Raw genomic sequence first — 22,385 nt, forward strand, 5'->3', positions numbered from 1 at the left:
CATGACAAATCTATTGCATTTTGGCTAGACAATCTTTAGAATTAATTTACAAAGTTACATTGATATTTTGGTGGTTAAAAAGAAATTTAACAAAGGAGTCAAAATTAGAGAGTATTTGCTAATCCAAGTTTTCTTAAAACATCCCAGGTTTAATTTTAGGATTATTTTAAATAGTCCATACTTTTATTAACAGTTTTTAAATAGTCCATATTTTTATTAATAGTTTCAGTTCTTTTTGTTATGACCCATCTTTTCATTATTTATAAACCTTTTGATGATTTGAAATAATCCTGATGACAGTTTCACTTCACTGTACTATACAATACAAATTTAATCATAAAGGAAGAATATTAGAAAATTGACTTAAAATATACATATGCAGGACTGTTACTGAACATTGTACAATAACTTTTTTATAGGAATGTTCAGAATACCTCTTTATAATGGAATTGTTGAAAATCCATGGTTAACATTCTGCAAAACAATTTGGAACTATGCCTAAAGGTCTATCAAACTTTGCATACCTTTTGATCCAGAAGTGCCTCTACTGGGTCTGTATCCCAAAGAGATCATAAAAAAGGAAAAAGACCCACATGTGCAAAAATGTTTATATCAGCCCTTTTTGTAGTGGCAAGGAACTGGAAAGTGATAGATGCCCATCAGTTGGGGAATGGCTGAATAAGTTATAATCTATGAATATAATGGAATTATTGTTCAATAAGAAATGACCAGCAGAATGATTTCAGAAAGGCCTAGAGAGATTTACATGAACTGACACTATGTGAAGTGAGTACAACCAAAAAAACATTGTTCACAGCAACAAGAATATGTGATCATCAACTGGGATAGACTTGGCTCTTTTTAACAATTATGTGATTCGGACCAATTCCAATAGACTGATGATGATGGAGACAGTCGTCTGCATCCTGAGGCAGGACTATGGAGAATGAATGTGGATCATAACAGTGTTTTCACTTTTTTATTGTTTGTTTTTCTCTCATTTTTCCACTTTTTTGATTTGATTTTTCTTGTGCAGCATGATAAATGTGGAAATATATTTATTAGAATTGTACATGTTTAACCTATACTGGATTACTTGCTATCTAGGAGAGTAGGGTTAGAGGGAGGAAGGGAGAAAATCATGGAACACAAGCTGTTTCAATGGTGAGTGTTGAAAACTACGTTTGCATGTATTTTGAAAAGGAAAAAAGCTATCATTAAAAAGCCATGGTTAAACATATTAGCAGATTATCTACTTTTTTAAAAAATTAGCTACCTTGTTAAATTAATCTGATCAAGATGAAGATATGACAACTCTGTAATCGTTTTATTATTCAGTCATGTCTAACTCTTTTTGACCTTAGTTTATTGGATTTTCTTGAAAAAGAGAATAGAGTGATTGTCATTTCCTTCTCCAGCTTGTCCCCATTTTACAGATGAGAATCTGAAACAAAGAGGGTCATATAGCTAAGGTTTGAATTCAGGTCTCAGATCCTGAACTCAGGTCTTCCTGACCTCAGGCCTACTGTTCTATCCACTGCACTACCTTCTGCCCTTAAAAGAAGCCTATCTTTACCTAAATTCTTTATCCCATTATTTATACAAAATTAAAAATAAATTTAGTATATTTTTTTATTAAAACAGCTCTCAAATAACTACTAATTTTAATCTGAATTGCTGGTAAGAATAATCACAGCAATGAAATATTGGATACTTGAAGCATTCACCATCAGCTAAACAAAGATGACTGACCAGAATCTGCATGAACGATGAATACATAGCTTTAAATTCTAGAACTCTTCCCCTTGTTTGATGTCCTATTGTCATTCAGTTAAAAGTCAATCTTTATTTTACAGTACACTTTAATTTACTAGTAAAAAAAAATAACCCAATCCCTAAATTAAATGAATTATATGAGAATTTAATAGTTAAACTGATGAAAAGTTTGTCTGTCTTACTCTCTCCATTTCCATACTCAAACCTAAAGGATTCACTAGTTTCTACTTCAAGAAATTTATGCTTTATAATCCTTGAATCAAACCAGTAACATAATGCAAATAAAAAAGGAATGAAATCACATTTATTGAACAGATTGAAATAAGTGGAGTTTACAACACCATGATAAAGCAATAGGAATACTGAAGTTGAATGAAAGACTTGACTATTACCCCCCAAAGGATGATTCCTCTCCACTGCCTACGCATATAGTTGATTTCTCCATCTTTTTTCTGAGATACAACTTTATTCCAGATGAAAACTATGATGTTCCATGATTAAATAGTTCTTAATTGGCTGTATCTTTATGATAAAATGAAGAAACTCCAACCTCAGATCCTAGGAAATGGTGTTAGTTTTATTGAAAAGATTTAATTTACAATAATAACCCCTTAAAGTTTTATAGTATCTTCCTATTATGCCTTTCCACATTATCTTTTTAACAAGCTCTGAAAGGAAAATGAAATGGCAATAATAAATCTTTAGTTTATTTAGAATGAAAACAATGTGAATACTGACAAAAGATCAGGATTCAAGCACTGCTTCCAACATTTCTTACATGTATGATCCCATGAAATCATTAAACCTTGCTGTGTTTCCTTGTCTGCAAACTGAAGAAAAATGTACTTGGAACATCTCATGACATGCTGAGAGGAAAACACTTTGTAAACCCTAAATAGGTATGCAAACGTGACTTTTTTTTTTTTAATGATAAATCGAAAGACTAAATTTGTTTCCCATTATGAAATTAGCTCCTTTTTAGAGGAAACTCAAGAATTCATTTACCTTTAAAAAAAATTGAAAGGGATATAGTCTTTTACTTGGGAATGTAAGAAATTCTCATCTTTTTCCTTTCTGAGGCAACTGAGGTTAAGTGACTTCCCCAGGGTCACACAGCTAAGACGTATTAAGTGTCTGAGGCTGGATTTGAAGTAGGTTCTCCTGACTCGAGGGCCAAAGTTTCATCTAGCTGCCCTGCCATCTTTTTAATAATAAATAAAATGCACTACCTTCTTAACCCTGCCTTTTAGAATTCTTAGCTTCTTTCAAGATCCAGTCCATGCCCCATTTCCAATCCTAGATGTTAGCATTTCCCCTTTAATATTGTATTATATTTACTTATCTATGAAAATGTCATAACCCATCACTGGAATAAAAATTCCTTGAGGGTAGATTTAAAAAAAAAAACTTATCTTTGTATCTACAACAAATGTGAAATACATGGTAGAGTGCTTGTTTATACTTATGTCAACTAAATTGAGATGCATATCTTAACTGTATAGCAACAACAAATAATTTTGAAGAAATTGGTTTACTCAAATTAGGAAGAAAAGTTGTCAGTTTCAAACATGTAGGCTTTCAAGCCAGATCACTGAAAATTTCAAACATGCCCATAAGGCGAGTATATTAGCTTCCTAGTACTCTCCAAAACCAGTCTCCTCTTTTTTCAGGATACCTAGTATTTCAGATTAAGTCCACAGATCTTGTAAAATTTTTAATGTGTTTTAAATAATAGGGATTCTTAAACTGGGATCAGTAAACTTAAAAAAAACATTAAGTGTATTTTGGTATAATTTTCTTTTGTAATCTCCATGCATTATAATCTTTGCATTTAAAACATTATTTTGAGAAGAGGGAACAAAGGGAATCATTTCACATACAAGAAGGTTAAGAACTCTAGGTTTGGTCTAACCTTCAGAGATCTAGTCCCATTCCCTTACAGTTCAGCAAGGTTGGATCATTCACAAGTTCATACAATAGAACCAGGACTACAAAGTATCTCCATTCTTTCATTTTTCATGCGGTCTAGTGCTCTTTTCCATCCCTCTTTCAGATTAAGTCCTCTGATTTTTATTTGGAGGCAATAGGGGTTAAATGACTTGTCCAAGATCATATTGTTAATATTTCTAACTAATTTTGAACTCAGGTTCTCCTATTGACTCCAGAACCAGTGCTCTATTCACTGCACCACTTAGTTGACCCAATCTCTCTATTTAAAGGAGACAATCATACTTTTTTCCTGATCCATACTCATGACTATCTTTTGGAGGGTGGGAGTGCTGGGAGTTTACATGACCCTCCTTATAGAAATTTGTTTTGACAATGGCATGCACTGATTATTATGGCAACATGAACTTGAGAAATGAAGAGATATCTTTTGAGGGAAGATTAAAGTTTGGTATTCTTATGTCATTCTGAAAAGTTTTACTTTGAATAAAGAAAAATTGAGCACAGAGACATTTATATAATGTAGTTCCTTTATGATGAACATACTTTATTGAATTTCATTTTACAGTTGAGAAACACAAGGTTCATTTTTTAATTTTCTGGCTGTTGACTCTTAGGTATTAAAGAATGTTGATAATTATTATGATAACTCCCTGAAAAAGTCATGTTTTTTTCTCTTCTCACAGTTCAGAGAATTATTTTATTAACCTAAATCTCTGCAATTAGCCCAACTCATTTTTCTCCTTCTTTTAATCAATTGTTCTCAATAGTTCTTTCCATTTCTGGGCACTACTAAAAGCTGCCAAATCCTTGAAATGGCCTCCTGTTCCAGATATTGGAAATCTAAAGGAGATTTACACGTGCAAGAAGCTGCATAAACATTAACAATACAATGTATTTAATCTATTCTTCATGAGTCTTAAGATCTTGGTCTCCAGAGGAACCAAATCTTGATTTGGCACTGGGTTGCTACCAGAGATTTGTCAGCATTTTTCCTTTTATGAACACACACACACACACACACACACACACACACACACACACACAAAATCAGATTCATTTCTCTAGAACTCTTAAGACTTTGGAGTACAAGGAATTCCTTCTACTACAAAGGAGGATATATAATAAAGAGAGGGAACAAAAATGAAAATCCTTCCTGAAAAAGTAGGAAGTGAAAGGGAGATAAATATTCATTCATTGACTGCAGAGGTAGTTGCACAAAACCACAGGAAGCACAGAGAACTGGTAGTCGTCCAACTAGTCAAGATTTACCAGCCTTAATGTGGTAATAGCCCTTTAGAACAAATACTAAAGTTTTGGCTATGTGGGAAGCACCTATTTTATGTGAAGTGAAAGAAAAAAATTGTATATAAGAATACTAATTGTGATTCTTCTCAGAAAATATCAAATTTTAAAGCTCCTAATAACTTGATAAAGTGAGGATTTTTTAATAAGACAAAAAAAGTTCCATTGTTAAAAATCTCACACAGCAAAGTAAACAGAACCAGCAAGGCACCGTTTAATTATCACATAATGCCACCAAAATACAAGTTGGTACACTTTGCTGTTATCTCTGTATTATTGCTTATAGATATAATAAAAAACCAGACACCTAAAACAAACTTTAATATTTTATTCAAGAGTTGACATATATAATTGTAATGTATCCTGTATTTGAGCATCCCCCCAACTTTTCATCGCCTGAGAAATTATAAAATCTTCCTTCTATTGCTCATCCACTAAGCCCTGAGTGCTGTTTTCTGAAAATAGGCAGATGTATGGCCTTGTAGAGATCATTTCCTAAAATTGTATCTTAACATCTCTTGTATTGTTGTTATACTTGCCTTCTTTTAGGAGAGAATTTGCATGTGTCATGTCAAATGTACCAGTTTCACAGCTAGTTTTCTTTACTCAGTGCTCTGATGAACATTCTCTAATGCTCTTGACACTTCACAGAGTATTTAAAAAAAAATAATGTTAACCACTATTTCTTTTGAGCATTTCCAGAATTTGCTAAATTAATACCAATTAAAGCTTATTAGCGAAGCAGTGCTAAAGATTGCTGCTCGTTCTCTTAAAAAGTCCAAACTTTTTAGAGGAGAACATAACTCAGCCACAGAAAATAGGAATTTTGTATTAACAAATTTAACTTTGGTTTCTTCTTAATACATCATCAACCATGATAATTTGCATCTATCCTCTCTAGAAAAGTGGTGCAGACCTACACAGTCAAAGAAAAAGACAAAGATCTAATCCGTTTTCACAAAAAGATAGCTGACACAAACATTTCTGAAGATTTTTTCCTGTCATCGAAGTGTATTTGTTCCAAGAAAGAGTTATTAAGTGAAGGATAAGTAGAAGTGGTACCAGTTTCAAGGACAATATATTTTGATGTGGATTGGCATTTATTTTCCCATTAAGGACTATGGGTAATAAATATATATGTACATATAGGATCATTAATATATTATGTGATTCTTTGCATTCATGCTTGTAATAATGACAATTATTACAAATTGACATGTAGTAACAATTAATTTCCCCCTTGGGTTAATAGTGATTTGAAGTTGTCCTACAAGCAGGAAGTTTCTTAGACTTGTTTTCATAATTCCCAAAGTAGTTTTTTCTCTTGTTACAGCTCAAAGCAAAGGATATGAAACAATATTTTTTTTGTCTTAAAAGTGTCATATTGCCTTATATAGAATGGAGAAATTTATGCTTTTCCTTCTAATTTTTTGAGATAATATATTTGCCCAAATTCTGCTGATTTTAGGCAATTCATACAACTAGGTCTGGATCACATACCATATGCTGGCTTCTGAGTTTTAAAGGGAAGCCTTAGTTTCAGAGGATGCAGGAACTATTAATCTTTTGGTACAATCTCTTCTATAATTCTTATTTACATTCATAGTTTTCTGTTAATTCTTTAAGGCATCTTCTAGTTCATTTTGCTGGGGGAACTCTGAAGTATAAAAGTTTTGCGATTTTCAAAAGTCAAAGGGAACTAATATATCAAGAACATCCAAGATTCCCCATACCTTTCCTCTGGGTCCTAAAAGAAACCAGGCAACATAAATGGGGCACTGATATCAGGAACAGCTATATCAGACACATTGATAACCACTACTCTTAAGTTGCCTTAGTTTTTATGTGTACTCTGGAGATGTGAGATGCACAAAAACATTCCATGTGGAAATAACAAGTCAATTGATAGCACATAACATTTGATATTTTCAACTGGTTTTTCTCAATTTCATTTATTGCTGAGAGGTTAATGAAAAGCTGATATAAAATTATCTCCAATTCATGGTCATTAGATAGGAAGATTTGAAAAGTCAACATTTAGTAGTCAAGCTTTACTGACATTAGGGGTGAAATCTCAACCTAGCCCTTGAATTCATTTGTGTTTATATATTTTACATGCTGTATATGTCTCTCTAATATGTCTCTCTAACACCATCTCACTCCCCCACCTGGGAAAAGGCAAAGAAAAAAAAAACATCACTACTTTTGTTTGCTCCCCAAATGACTAAATAAGGCAGATTACAACTACTTTGTTTATTCCCCCAACTGAGGGTGGGAGGGGTTAAAAGTAGCCAGTTGAATGTCTGATAATTAGGAAGGTTTTAAACTAAAAACTTACACATGAACATATGTATGTGTGTGTGTTTTGTTTTTGTTTTTTACATGTAATAAGTTTTTTTTCCAATGCTTTTCCTTAGTTGGCTAAACTGTGTATCAAGAAGCCAGTTGTGATGTCTTCAAGTGATTTTTTTTCCTGAGGCAATTGAGGGTTAAGTGACTTCAAATGATTTTTATAACTAAAACATTTCCCATTAGTCTCCATTATGAAATCTATTATGTTTGGGTAATTTTTCATTTCTACGGTTTCATAAATTAAAACTCGATGTTTCAAACTAGAAATGTAAAAAAAGGAAGGTTGCAATTTTTATGGTACATGATTTTTTTTATTTAAATGACTGAAATTGGTTTGATTACCAAAAAAAAAAAAAAAAATCAGCATAGTATAATTGCCTTTAGTAATGAGAATTCAAATCTTTTTTTCCCCAAATAACTGAGATTTTACTTGGTCCTTGGTAAGTTCTCCTGCACATATGTATATATAAATCATGACCCATATGCCTGGTAAATCCTAATATTTTCCCAGTTTAGGAACAGACATCAAGTGATGCATGAAGCCAGAGATAATATCCATCAACCAAGACATTCTGAAAACACTCCTTTTTCTTCTTTTCATAGGGGCTGGTCAACTTACTACAGTAATGCACCTTTACTGTGTAAGAACTTTTACTATTTAGAGAGTCTATCCTTACATTTTTCTATTTGATAAAGCTATCATAAAACATAAAAAGCAAACATTTAGCCACAAAAGCTATTTAAAAGAGAACTGTCACAGTATACCTTCAAAATGTCATAAACTCAAGGCTCTGTAACATGACAAGTCAGATCTTCATTCCTTTCCAGTATACCATAAGAGTGGAAGAATATATATATATATATATATATATATATATATATATATATATATATATATATATATATAAAATCAATGCATACACTAGTTCTCTCAGTCAAACCAAAAAGCTAAAATAGTACTACTTTTTAATTTTTTTTATAAAATACAGTATTCTTATGAAAACTATTTTAAATCCTATCACAGTGCTTGAAATCTAAAGACCAGGCAGTGTTTTGGCAACCCGACTCTCCTTTATGAAATGATAGATATGAGCATACTGGTAACATATTGTGCTGACAACAAAATAATACCCACAGAGACTTACAAGTTAAACTACAACACATGAATCATGTTTTGAATAAATATGACTATTCAGGAACACTGAATTATATAATAAGTTGCTTGTGAGTTCAAATACTTTTAAAAGAACAAAAATTCTTGCTACAGCAGCTTTAAATTACAAAACACAAGAAAAAAATAGTCCATCCATGTACCTTTTCATGGAAGCTCTATAAGAGCCAAAACATTCTCTGAACTCTACTGAAACTGTATGATCTCCTGTTCCAAGTTGTAGCATCTCTTCTTCATGGTTAATGCTATTTCTAACATAATTAGCTAGAATGCCTCCTATATAAAGAAGCTGGTAATAGAAACTGTTGGACAAACTAAACTGAATGTGAGTCTAAGCTACTCATTAACTTGCAAGATGAACAATTTACTATAAGCTATGTTGATAGTGACGTTATGTATTGAAAGCATACAATGGGACTGGAAGCTGAAAAGGTCCCTTCTGCCATCCAGAATCACTGAGAGAAATCTCTGAAACATATTTAGTTGAAAATACTCAGTATTTTCTACACTGTTCTCATAGAAATAATTATGATTATGGAATTATGTAATAGTAGTAAGATGGATGTAATGGTAAATATGTTGTAGTTTTGTGAGCCCTCTTCACTTACATCAGTCTTTATATATAGCATATCTGGTATCAAACTTCTCTCCATTGTGCTAAAAGTTAGAATAGTTTTAAATCTGGTAAAAACAATTTTTTTTGCTAAGAAAAGATAACAACACCTTTGTAAAATAAATTTTCAGATCTCAAATGTTGAGATAATTCTGTACTGAGATTTCCTGCTCTCTCTTTACCCCATGACAGGGTTTCATTATAGCATCAAGCTTTTGCTAACCTTCTGATTTTCAAACAGGTGCAATTAATTTGGAACAATATTTTTATGATTTTTTTGTGCTTCATGCTTTTGTGTTGCCTTGTTTCACAGCAACCAAAAAAATTAGTGGTTTAGGTAAAACTATTATTATATACTAATACCATTTTCTGTGAATAACTAACCTGAAAAATTGAAAGCATGAAGTGTTCATTAGGTAGTGATCAGATACCAAACTGGAACTTTCTGTTGAGTGGGGGAAGGAGGAGTAAAAAAAAGAGTTAATAAAATACTGGAATTAGAATTCTCATCCAGTTTGATATGTTTTCCAAGATGGGGGAATCATTAGTAATTTTAAGTAAAGCCATTTTAAAAAAGTTAAAACAAACTACCAAAAATGAGTTTGCTATTCTAGAAATTAATGTTGGCTTAACCAGTTTAAATTGCACAAAGAACGAGCCAGTGGACTTTCCATTCTTTGCATGTGTCTTCCCCCTTGTGAGTCCATTACCTTTCACAAAGAAATTTTAACTATTAAACTTGTCCATTAATTTTGCCGCTGAGGGTGAAACCATCCAGTTAGCATATACACTATCATTTGCATATCTTGAAAACACAGAGTTAGTGCCATCGAATCTTGTGAGTGGGACAGGACTCTCCTCAGGCCAGTTCGGGTATGACATGCCTAAAAATGAAAACAGATAATTTTTTCTGCACTGAAGAACCAAAACTTCATGTGCAGACAGTAAGGCCCTTGGCAAAACTCCCTTTGTTGTTAAAACAAAACTTGTAACTTTTGCACCAAATACATGGTGCATATTCTGTTTCCAGGTTTTTGATACATAAATTACATTAATGGGTAAAAAAAAAATTAAAAGTTTTCTTGATAAAATTACCTTTTAAGGAACTACCAGCTTGGGCTTTTATAAGCTTCCCAATATCAAAACATATTTTGATAGCAGCAAAAAGGAAAACAGCATAATGCTGTCCCAAACAGGTCGTTGCAACCAAAAGATTTTAAGATTTTTGTTTGTTGGTTGTTTTGTTTGCTTGTTTGTTTGCTTTTTTGGTGGTGGTTGTTGTTACAGAAAATACTTTAAGCCAAAATAAGCCTACTTAGCAATCATCATGGAACCAGGTACTTCTGCTTATTCCACAAGGGATAAGGACCAAATCTCTAAGAGAAGCATGCATGCCTGCAAGATACTACATCTAGAATCCACACTAAATCCAGTCATTTACAAATCATAGATTCAATGTCCTAAAAAATGGAAAATCCTCAATTAAGAAAAAATTCTACTTCTTTTTTTTTAAATTACAAAATTACAAGACAAAAAATATAATCTTTTGAACATCTAATCAGGAGGCAAAAAGTAGGAGTTTTGGCAAGAACCATATTTACTGTCCATCTCACTACCACAATATGCTAGAATATTTTTCTTTCAAAATACCTGCTACAGCTTTTTATGATGGTATCATAATGCTATGTAGGAACACAAAGGATGTGAAAACAGTGGACTGCTTTTACTTTCCAGAGTTGCCATCACTGCATTATTTTTGAAGGCTCTAGGAGCAGCACTCACTTTTTTCTGCTGTCTAGACAGGCTAACTTAAATTAAGATCCCATCTCAAGTTAAGCACATATCTTTGCTCATTAAACCTCTCACTTGTATACAAGAGTAGAGATTAAGCATTTATATTGTATGAGACAAGACTGTTCAAATATATTGGGACCCATTCCCAAATTGAGCTAAATCATTTTCATTTTTTTCCCCAAAGCAAATGCTTACCAAAATCTAGTTGATTTGCCCAAGCAGTTAAATTACAGGTATATTAATCTGATATAATGTATCCCATTTTCCCACCCCATCCCCCCAAAGTGTACACTTTGATTTGTTAACCACATTTAAAACCTCCCCTGAGAATACTTCCCTGATCTATTTTTCTCTTTTTATCATATCTATTTGGTAATTTTTACTTATTTTCATATCCCTTTTCTTTTTAAACAGAGTTGCAAAATGCCTGAAATATAAACCTAATGCAAAGTTTAACATTTACAAACAAAAAAAAAAAAAAAAAAAAAAAGCTTTCCAAGCAAACTTTGATTTCATTCAAACCAGAAACACTCTTTAAAGGGATACAGAGTGTGAGGACAGTGCAGAAGGAAAAAAAAATCAGGAGTGGGTGAATGGGTGTGTGTATGTGTGTTGCTAGAATCTAGTAAATGCATGTGAAATTCTACCATAGAGTTTGTTTTCAATCCATGTGGAAGGGAGGGTTCGAGGGAGGGGAGCATTATTACAGTCCACGAGGGGAGTCTCCTCTTCTGAAAGGCCATCATCATAAAGTAAAGAGTCAGATGGGGTAGAAGCTGCAAGATCCAAGTAGTCCTAACAAAATGGAGGTAAAAATGAAAAAGTCAGGTCAAGGAAAAGGAAACAATGTTAAGCATAGTCTTTCCCAAAGACATCAGGTAGAAGAGTAAATAATGAAACAATCTAGGATATTTTCTACATGACCTCTTTTACAAGTATTTCAGTCACCAAAGTAAGAATGGGAAGTACCTTAGAACACATGCTTCCTTAAATCACTCATATTTTATTGTGTTCCCAATAACTATATAATAGTATTATATGTGTGTGTATTTCCTAAAAGGATATTATAATATAATAGATATATCTATATATTATATAAAATATTGTTATATATAATTATAATAGATAAAATAATATAATAGATGTGAAAAAATTCACCAGATATATTTGATACTTAACTTTCCTTTAAAAAAAATCCTGTTACTACAATGTCCCACTGGTGTTTTAAAACATTTAATAATAAAGAATTTTCTAAACTGCTATCCTATTCTTCACCATTAGAAAGAAGTTCTTTCTCTCCTTTTCTTTAGATTTTCAGTGCATTATAGAGTGCTTAGCACATAGTAGGCATCTAATAAATTCTTGTTATTAGTTGAATACTGTGCAATTTCACTATGGATGGAGCTCTTCAAGCCCAGTGGAAAGTAAGTTCAAATAATAGGCCCAACAAAATCCTGAAAAGGTTTCAAATACTGGTTGCGAAATGGTGTGTGTCTTTATCAACTAAGGACCAGTCTAATAAATTTCAGGGACTCTCATTACTAAAATTAGACCAGTTAGGGATTTTTTGTTTTGTTTTGTTTTTTTCAGACTGGGTCTATCTTCTTCAGGATGGAAGTATAGCACTTACTCATTGACCTGTTCTTGATACTGATTGATCAAGAAGCTTTAACTTGCTCTGCTTTTCTGCTCTGAGACAATTCTCTTTTACCTTAGGCAGCCCTTTGGACCTCTCCTTAAGAGTGGCCTCATAATGGTGCCAGATTTAGCAGAGTTTTAACCCTACTGTAGCTCAGGACTCTGGAATTCAAGTGACCTACCTGCCTCAGCCTTTGTAACAGGGACTACCAGTACGGCACCACTCCTGGCTGAGATAATATATTTTAGACACTTTGCCTTTACTCAAGCCAAGAAGCAACAAAATATCTAAAACTTGCTCTATCTTTTCCAATCACACCAAAGCTGATTCAATTAGTTTTCTTTTTCTTTCTTTCTTTCTTTTTTTTTTTTTTTTTGGGGGGGGGCTTACAGTTGTTTGCTAGTAGTCATTCTTGGTGCTTGATTAAAACATCTGACTAGTATTTGAATATTTGAGAGATACTACTGGGCATCATGACTTTGATCCAGAGAAACTACACTTTGCAATATATGTACAAAACAGGACTTTCTCAATGACCAAGGTACAGGAATCATTTGTTGATTAAAGCAGCAAATTTCTCACCGCTGAATTTGAAATTCCTGGCTAGAGAGTATCTTATATGGTAACAGATCATTCAGAACGAGGAATCCTTATCTATCTAAATCAACCTAGAAAAAGAGAAGCCAAAAACCTAAGTAAACTTACCCTACTCTTCACCATCATCTTCTCTAGGTCTTTGCTGATCTCCCCAAATGTTGGCCTCTTATCTGGTTCCTGCTTCCAGCAGTGCAACATCAGATTGTACCTGCAAGAGACAGAGCAAATCAATGGGAGCAAGAGGATGACTTTGGACTGATTTCTTAGTCACCATATCCAGAGATAAAAATTTTCAAATATTTTAACTTTTACAATCATTCATTTTCAGGTATATTCTTTATTTTGATCTAGGCAACATGGTATAGTAGATAGAGTACTAGATATAAAATCAAGTACATCTTGATTCAAATGCATCTACTTGCTACTTATGAGACAATGATTTTGTCACTTTATCTCACTTGACCTCAGTTTCCTCATCTGAAAAATGAAAAGATTAAACTCAATGGCCTCTAATGTTCCTTCCAGCTTTAAAATGAACATACATTAGCATAGGCAATTCTTCAAAGAGGAAACTCCCTCTACCAATGTTTGCTTGGAAAGTTATAGTTTTTCTGACTTAGAAGCCAGCTTCCTATTCACTCAACCATTTATTATAAACTGAATGACTATTTTAAAAACCATTAAGGTTCAGTATCTGGGGCACCAATGGATGCATGCTCAGCAGCAGACTTTTGGATGAGCCATGTGAAATTGTCCATTGGTATTTATTTATAGGTTCTTTATAAGCACAAAATGCCAGTTTAGCTCTAGCATGCCATTTTGAAGTTTGATATCATTTTTGGATTTTGATAGAACATTATGAAACCCCTCTCTAGTCGTTTACTGAATGATTTTTTTTTACTTCAATGCAAAATACCCATAAGATATTGGCCAAAGGACATACATTAAATATGATATACAAATGTCAGGTAAGTAAAAAGCTCCTACTTTGAGAACAAAAGTAGCTGAGAGGTTGGCAGCTGAAGGGGCATAAAATCTGTACCTTAAATATATTAATTTTTTTCTTTTACATTTGTTTGCTAAGCAGCCTTCTTTGGGTGTTAGGTTAAAATGTCTGGCTGGCTCTTGAATATTCAAATGATACTACTGGGTATCATGACCTTGTCACAGAGAAACCACAGTCTGCAATATGTGTGCAAAATAGGAAATGCTCAGTCACCAAGGTATAAAAGCTACTTAGTAATTAATCAGATCAGCATAATGACATCTGCTAATTGTTTCATGTAACAGTTTACTTCTTCCTTGAAAATCCCAGAATTTAAATACATGAATAAAATCAATTATACTTACATTTCTTCACTGCAGTTTTCAGGCCTCTCCATTCGATAGCCCGTTTTTAGAAGATTGAAGAGACGTTCAGGAGGAATACCTGGATAGGGATTTCCTCCTAGGGTTACAATTTCCCAGAGCAACACACCAAATGACCACCTGAGAAAATAAGCAAGTCCTTAAAGTGATTCAAATAGCCAGGAATACTGTAAATAATCTTATACTTTTTATAGAGCATGGATGCATACCCTTTCCAAAGCTCTCAAACTAAATACATCTAGCCTTTAAGAAGACTTCATCTACAATAACAGATATGTACACATCCACGTTTTATCAATCACGAAGATATAGTCAGTATTTCTTTAAAATTTCTGTCCTGGAATATTAAGAAATGACCAGCAGGATGAATACAGAGAGGACTGGCGAGACTTACATGAACTGATGCTAAGTGAAATGAGTAGAACTAGGAGATCATTATACACTTCAACAACGATATTGTATGAGGACATATTTTGATGGAAGTGGATTTCTTTGACAAAGAGACCTGAGTTTCAATTGATAAATGACAGACAGAAGCAGCTACACCCAAAGAAAGAACACTGGGAAACGAATGTGAACTATCTGCATTTTTGTTTTTCTTCCCGAGTTATTTATACCTTCTGAATCCAATTCTCCCTGTGCAACAAGAGAACTGTTCGGTTCTGCAAACATATATTGTATCTAGGATATACTGCAACATATCCAACATATATAGGACTGCTTGCCATCTAGGGGAGGGGGTGGAGGGAGGGAAGGGAAAAATTGGAACAGAAATGAGTGCAAGGGATAATGATGTAAAAAAATTACCCTGGCATGGATTCTGTCAATATAAAGTAATTATTAAATAAAAATTAAAAAAATAAAATAAAATAAAATTTCTGTCCTATCCACTAAAAAAGTGGATTGAATGATGTGATAATATTCATATATAACCTTTTATATTAGCTAAGAAACTAACTTTGATTCAGCTATAAGTCAGGCTCAATCCAAAATATCTAAATGCTTTTACTTTATTCTGTTCAGAAAAACAGGAAGGTCTGCTTCTTTCTAATCCAGAGCTCAGGCTCTGTTTTTGCTTGCTATTAACTAGCTGTTTGACCTAGTGCTGTCCAGTCTTCTCTGTGAATGAGTTTCCTTTATCTATACAGTAAGATAACTGGAAATAGGATCTATAGGATCCCCACTCACATATAAGACATGTTCCTAAATAATTCATAGGACTATATGTTCAGAAACCTAGGAGGTTTCTAGGTTAACCATATTTTAGAGGTAAAGAACTTTGTGTCCTAAAGGTGTGTTAAATGACTTTTTTTTTTTTTTACCTCTGAGGCAATTAGTGTTAACTTGCCCAGGGTTACACAGTTAGGAAGTAGTAATTATCTGAGGTCAGATTTGAATTCAGGTCCTTCTGACTTCAAGGCGGGTTCTCTATCCACTGTACCACCTACCTGCCCCTGTTAAATGACTTTTTCAAACACACAGATTGTAAGCATAAGAGCCAGGATTTGAGCTAATGCTCCTTCCATGACACTGAATAAAATCATCAATGAAATCCCCCTTCCAGAACTCAAAAGGTAAGGGATATCAACAGTGCTTTATAGTGCTGTAATATAGAGAAAATTTTCCTCAGATGAAAGGGAAAAGAATACATAACTTCTGTCAAAAAATACTCATTCATATATCAAATCATTAGGAAGCTACCCAATCAGATTCTTAGAGTCTACAGTACAAGAAACAAGTCTTTCACAACACCTATTGTCTTTCATGTTTGACAGCCACCTTTAATGACAAGCCTTGGGATCAAAAATGCTAATACTTTAGTAAGAAAGACTTCCCTTCTCCCAAACTTCTCAGTTGGCTATTTGATATCTGTGTCCACTATAAATATAATCTAATCAGTTATACGGTAAGAAAATCTTGCCTAGTTAAAATTAAAGGTCATTAATGTCAAAAGTTTGAAGTCAGTGATTTCACAGAAAAATACAAAAGTGCCTGGATATTGGGGCATCCTTTGCAAAATTGTAATTTAACAACAGGCACTAAGTTACCTTGAAGGTGGGGGGAGGAAGAGATGGAAAATAGATTATCCCTTCCTTATTTGGCCCCAGATAGAGCAGTAATTGTAAGAAAAGAGGGGTCTCCAACATATTGAAGAGTCTGGCTTGCTATCACAAATAAGCCATGTTTCTTCCTGCCCTCCCCTACTTAGTTCAAAAGTAACTCCTTCCTGAAAAGGGGGAAAGCATGTACCCAACTATTTAGAGGTGTTGAATGAAGAAGAATGGAGAGAGGAGGGAGGTGAGAGTACAAAAAGAAGCATGATATTGTACAGTTCGCGGGAGAACAAAGCAGAGAAGACTGAAATCACAGCAAGAAGGAATATGATTGGAATCATGTACCATGACTTGAACAGAAGTACTAAGTAAGTTAAATAAGTTTCAAGAAACTGATCTTTGGGGGGAAAGAGGGGAGGTCTTTAGATGACAAAATTGGTGAGGACACTGGTGACAGGATATGAAAATGCTTTGTGTAAATTTAAGATGGAATTCAATAGGAAGAATTCATATGTGGCTTCAAGAATTATCTTCTCCCTCACATAGAAAAGACTGGAATCATCAGTTAAAAAAAAAACAAAACATCAGAAGGGCTTTTAGGAGGCTGTAAGCTCAATGAGTCTTTTTTGGGACACAACAGCCAGAAAAATGAATGGGATCTTGAGCTATACTAAAAGAGGTATGACTTCAGGAATAAGGAAAAGAAAGTCCTTCTGTACCATCAAAAGGTGAATACACTTCTATGGTGATGTTCAATTTGATAACCACAATATACAAAGGTCATGGAGAAGCTCAAACACCCAGAGGCTGGTAACAAGAATGATGAAATGCCTTACATCTATATCATATGAGGATCATTTGGGAAAAAGAAAAACCCAAGGAGTTTAGACTGGAGAAGAGAAGAAAGATGTTGATGATAACTGTCTCCAAATATATAAGGGGTTGCCATTGGAAGAAGAAATTAATTTTATTCCATTTGGATTTTGAGAGCTGAACAAGGAGGAGTGGATGGTTATCACAGAGAAGTCGATTTAACTTTGTGTTGGATAAAACACCCTTACAATAAGAATTATACAAAAAACAGGTCAGACTTCTCTTCAGTGGAGGTCTTTAGAATACCTCCAATTTTCACATTTCCTAGGATTTTCACAGCTTTAAAGTTTGCAAAAGTCCTTCCATGTAACCTCACTAATTCTCACAACTCTTTCAATTAAATCATTTTGTTAATCTTACTTTATATATGAAGAAAGTGAGGAGAGAGATTAAGTAACTGGCCCAGAATTATAGAGATAGTATCTGAGAGAAGAATTGAAATTCTGTCTTCTTGTCTCCAAGTCTGATGCTCTAGCCACTGCACAGAGAAATAAGAGAGGTAGAAGAAAAAATTAGAAAAGAAATGAGAGGTATGCAAGAGAGTTAAGAGTTTAGAAAAGGAAGAAGGAAAAATTGACTGAAGAAAGAAACTCTTTAAAAAAAATAGAACTAGTCAAATGCAAAAAAAAAAATCCGCTGAAGAAAATACCACCTTTAAAAAATAGAATTAATTGGGGCAGCTGGACAGCACAGTGGATAGAGCACCAGCCCTGAAGTCAGGAGAACCTGAGTTCAACTCTGAGCTCAAATACTTATGTGTTTCTGGGCAAGCCACTTAACTCCAATTGCCTCAGGAAAAAAAAAAAAAAGAATTAACCAAATGGAAAAAGAAATACAAATAACTGAAGAAAATTACACATTAAATCTAGAATGAGATAAATGGAAATTAATGATTCTATGAGACAGCCAGAATTGGTCAAACAAACTAAAAAGAATGAAAAAAATGAAAGAAAATGTGAAAAACCTCAGTGGAAAAACAGCCGATCTGGAAAATAGATCCAGGAGAGACAATTTAAAAATTATTGACCTAACTGAAGGCCATGATCAAAAAAAAAAAACAAAAACAACTATAATAACATTCTTCAAGAGAATATTAAGGAAAACTGTCCTAATATTCTAGGAACTAAGAGGCAAATACTCATTGAGAGAATCCATCAATCTCCTTTGCAAAGAGATCTCAAAGGAAAAACCCCAAGAAACATTTTTGCAAAACTTCAAAACTCCATCTTAAGGAAAAAATACTGCAAGGTGCCAGACAAAAACAATTTAAATATCAAGGAACAACAATTAGGATTACCCAGGATCTGGAAGCTTCTATAATAAAGAACAGGAGGCCTTGAATAAGATATTTTGGAAGGTAAAGGACCTACGGTAACAACCAAGAATTAGCTATCTAGTGAGACTAAGCATCATCTTTCAGGGGAGGCAATGGATCTTCCATGAAGTCAGAGGCCTTTTATTGAAAAAAACAGAATTAAACAGAAAATTTAATCTACAAATACAGGACTAAAGGGAAGCATATAAAAGTAAAGAGGGGGAAAATATAAATTATTTAAAGTTTAAACTGTTTATATTCCTAAATGGGAAAACTTTATCTGTAACTTTGAGAACTGTATCTATCACTGGGGCAGACAGATCCATCATTTGAATGGAAGGTGTAGTTGTGAATGGACTCCAATATGATGATATCAAAGAAAAAGACATCAAAGGGTAAAAAAAAAAAAAAAAAGTCTGTACTGAATAAAGAGGAAAGGGGAGATATAATGGGACAAATTTGATTACATAATGAGGCACAAAAGACCTATTATAAAACAGGGAAAGAAGTGAGGCAGAGGAGCATTGTCTGAAGCTTGATCTCAGTAGTTTTGGTTCAAAGAGGGAATAACAATCATTCAGTTGGATATAAAATTTATTTAACTCTATAAAAAAAATAGGAGAAAGGGGAAAGAAAAGGGAGTGGCAGAATAAAAGGGAGAGCAGAAAAATTAGGAAAAAAAGATATGAGAAAGGGAGAGGAAGTGATAGAAGATAAGATAGTGCTGGAGTGATTTAAAAAAACACTACTAAGGACAGGATGGAGAGAACAAAAGTATATACAAGGAAGAAAATAGGATGGAGGGAAATTTGGAGCTGATAATCATAACTGTGAATGTATATGAGATGAACTATCCCATAAAATGAAAACAAATAATAGAGTGGATTAAAAAACAGAATCCTAAATTATGTTGTTTACAAGAAACACATTTGACATAGAAAAACACAGAGTAAAAGTAAAAAGCTGGAACAGAATATATTATGCTTCAGCTGAGGTAAAAAACAACAACAAAAAAAGCTAAGATAGCAATCTTGAACTCAGATAAAGCAAAAGTAGATCTTAATAAAAGAGATAAGGAAGAAAAGTACATTTTGATAAAGGGTACTGTAAACAACGAAGCAGTAACAATACTAAATGTGAATGCACCAAGTGGTAAAACAGCCAAATTCCTAAAGATTTTAAGCCAGTTACAGAAAGAAATAAACAGCAATACTCTACTAGTGAAGGATCTCAATCAGGATCTCAATCTTCCCCTCTCAGAATCAGACAAGTCTAACCACAAAATAAAGAAGAAACTAGGGAGATTAATAGAATTCTAGAAAACCTACATAAGATAAACCTCTGGAAAAAAGTGAATACATTCAGAAAAGAATGCACCTTTTTTTCTTGATAGTATATGGAACCTACACAAAAACTGACTATGTATTAGATCATGAAAATCTCATAGTCAAATGCAGAAAGGCAGAAATAGCAAATGCTTCCTTTTCAGACCACAATGCAATAAAAATTATATTCAATAAAGGGTCAAGGATAGATTAAAAACCAATTGGAAAATGAATAATCTAATTCTAAAGAATGAGTGGATCAAACAATAAATCACAGAAACAATCCATAATTTCATCCAAGTGAATGATAATAATGAGACAACATACAAAACCTATGAGATGCAGCCAAAGCAGTTTTTAGGGGAAATTTTATATCTTTAAAGAGATATATGAATAAAATAGACAAAGATGAGATCAACAAATTGAACATGCAACTAAAAAAGCTAGAAAAAGAACAAATTAACCCCCCAATTAAATACCAAATTGAAATTCTGAAACTCAAAGGAAAGATTAAGAAAATTGAAATTAAGAAAATTATTGAACAAATAAATAAAACAGGGTTAGTTTTGTGAAAAAAAAACAACAAAAATAGATAAACCTTTGGTTAATTTGATTAGAAAAAATGAAAGAAAAAAAACAAATTACTAGCATCAAAAATGAAAAGGACAAACTTACCACCAATGAAAAAGAAATTAAAGAAATAATTAAGAGTTATTTTGCCCAACTATATGGCAGCAAATCCGACAATCTAATCACAATAGATGAATATGTGGAAAAATATAAATTGCTCAGATTAACAGAAAAGAAAATAAATTACTTAAATAGTCCCATTTTAGAAAAAAGAAATTGAACAAACTATTAATGAACTCCCTAAGAAAAATCTTCAGGGCCAGGTGGATTCACAAGTGAATTATACCAAACATTTGAAGAACAATTAATTCCACTATTATGCAAATTATTTGGAAAAACAGGTAAAGAAGGAGTCTTGCCAAATTCCTTCTATGAAACAAATATGGTACTGATACCTAAAGCAGGAAGAGCTAATACAGAGAAAGAAAATTACAGACCAATCAGTCTAATAAATATCGATGCAAAATTTTAAATAAAATATTAGCAAAAAGATTACAGCAACTTATCAGCAGGATAATACACTATGACCAAATGGGATTTATACCAGGAATTCAGGGCTTGTTCAATATCAGGAAAACTGTTATCATAAAAAAAGAATAGGCAAATGAGAACAATAGGTTCCAACAACTATGAAAGTGGCTGAAGCAACTGCTGTAGAACTTAGATCTTTGTCAGATATCCAAGTAGCCAATGTCATCCACTGCATCCTCAGCCCTGCTACTTGTCTTAATTTGTATCTTGCCACTGTATTTCAATGACTCAGAAAGAGAAAATGAGGCTAATGCACAACTTTGTCTCATTTAAATCCAATTCATGAGCAAGTCAAGATATCACCAGTGATGTCATCAGTACTCTTTTGAAAATGAAGGATGAATAATTACAGCAGAAATTTCTCTCAGTTATAGGCTATACAACAAAGATTCCTTCCAATTCAACTCTGATTTTGTAAATACCACATCTTTGAACAACAGGGCAGAGACTGGTTCCTGCTCCAGCTTTCATTCTTCCCCTACTCTTTTCCTTCAATAATTAGAATAAACAATAATCATGTAAAAATGTTAATGTGCCATCCATGAAAGATTTGAAATGAGCCTACTCCCAAATGTGCCCGTGATTTATGATTAATGATTATACAAGCTAGAAACTGGATGACAGAGGCTATATTAGAATAACCCCATGTGTGTTGGGAAAAAAGAAGATAAGAGCTAGCATTATTAGAGTTTACATACCTGTTTGATTCTGCTGCTAATTGGTGGAAATGGGGGGGTTAAAAAAAAACCCATGCAATTGGAAGACTATTGTCAAAAGTCACATACAAGTACAAAAAAACAAAAACAAAAACAAACAAATAAAAAAACACCTCTTCAAATCAACAAACCTAAAGGAAAGAAGCTGATTACAGAGAGAAATGGAATAAAGTTACATGTACTTTGCTTAAGTAAAAAATTACTTTTCCACAAATCACTTTAATAAAAGAAAAAAATTGGTATTCAAGTAAGGTTAAGTATGATTTACAGCATATTTTGCATAACTTTTGTAAATTCATATTAAATCACAAGAAAATTAAGCCTCAGAAAATGGCTGTACCAGTTCTTAGGAGACAGTACAGTACAAATGTCTCTGAAG

The 22,385-nt window shown here is 33.2% G+C and overlaps 1 protein-coding gene across 1 annotated transcript in view; it reads right to left on the reverse strand.

Moving 5' to 3' along the window:
* Nucleotides 1–8,282: 8,282 nt before the first annotated feature.
* The window catches only part of RET (ret proto-oncogene), a 49,471-nt gene continuing 35,368 nt past the window's right edge, over nt 8,283–22,385 (reverse strand). The window contains exons 14-17 of the mRNA XM_051981994.1: nt 14,545–14,682; nt 13,303–13,402; nt 11,606–11,753; nt 8,283–10,048 (exon numbers count right to left, since the gene is read on the reverse strand). Of these exons, the coding sequence (XP_051837954.1) occupies nt 9,891–10,048; nt 11,606–11,753; nt 13,303–13,402; nt 14,545–14,682 (544 nt within the window). The 3' untranslated portion in view covers nt 8,283–9,890. The remainder of the gene's footprint in view (nt 10,049–11,605; nt 11,754–13,302; nt 13,403–14,544; nt 14,683–22,385) is intronic.

The sequence above is a fragment of the Antechinus flavipes genome, chromosome 2 (assembly GCF_016432865.1).
Source record: "Antechinus flavipes isolate AdamAnt ecotype Samford, QLD, Australia chromosome 2, AdamAnt_v2, whole genome shotgun sequence".
NCBI lineage: Eukaryota > Metazoa > Chordata > Mammalia > Dasyuromorphia > Dasyuridae > Antechinus > Antechinus flavipes.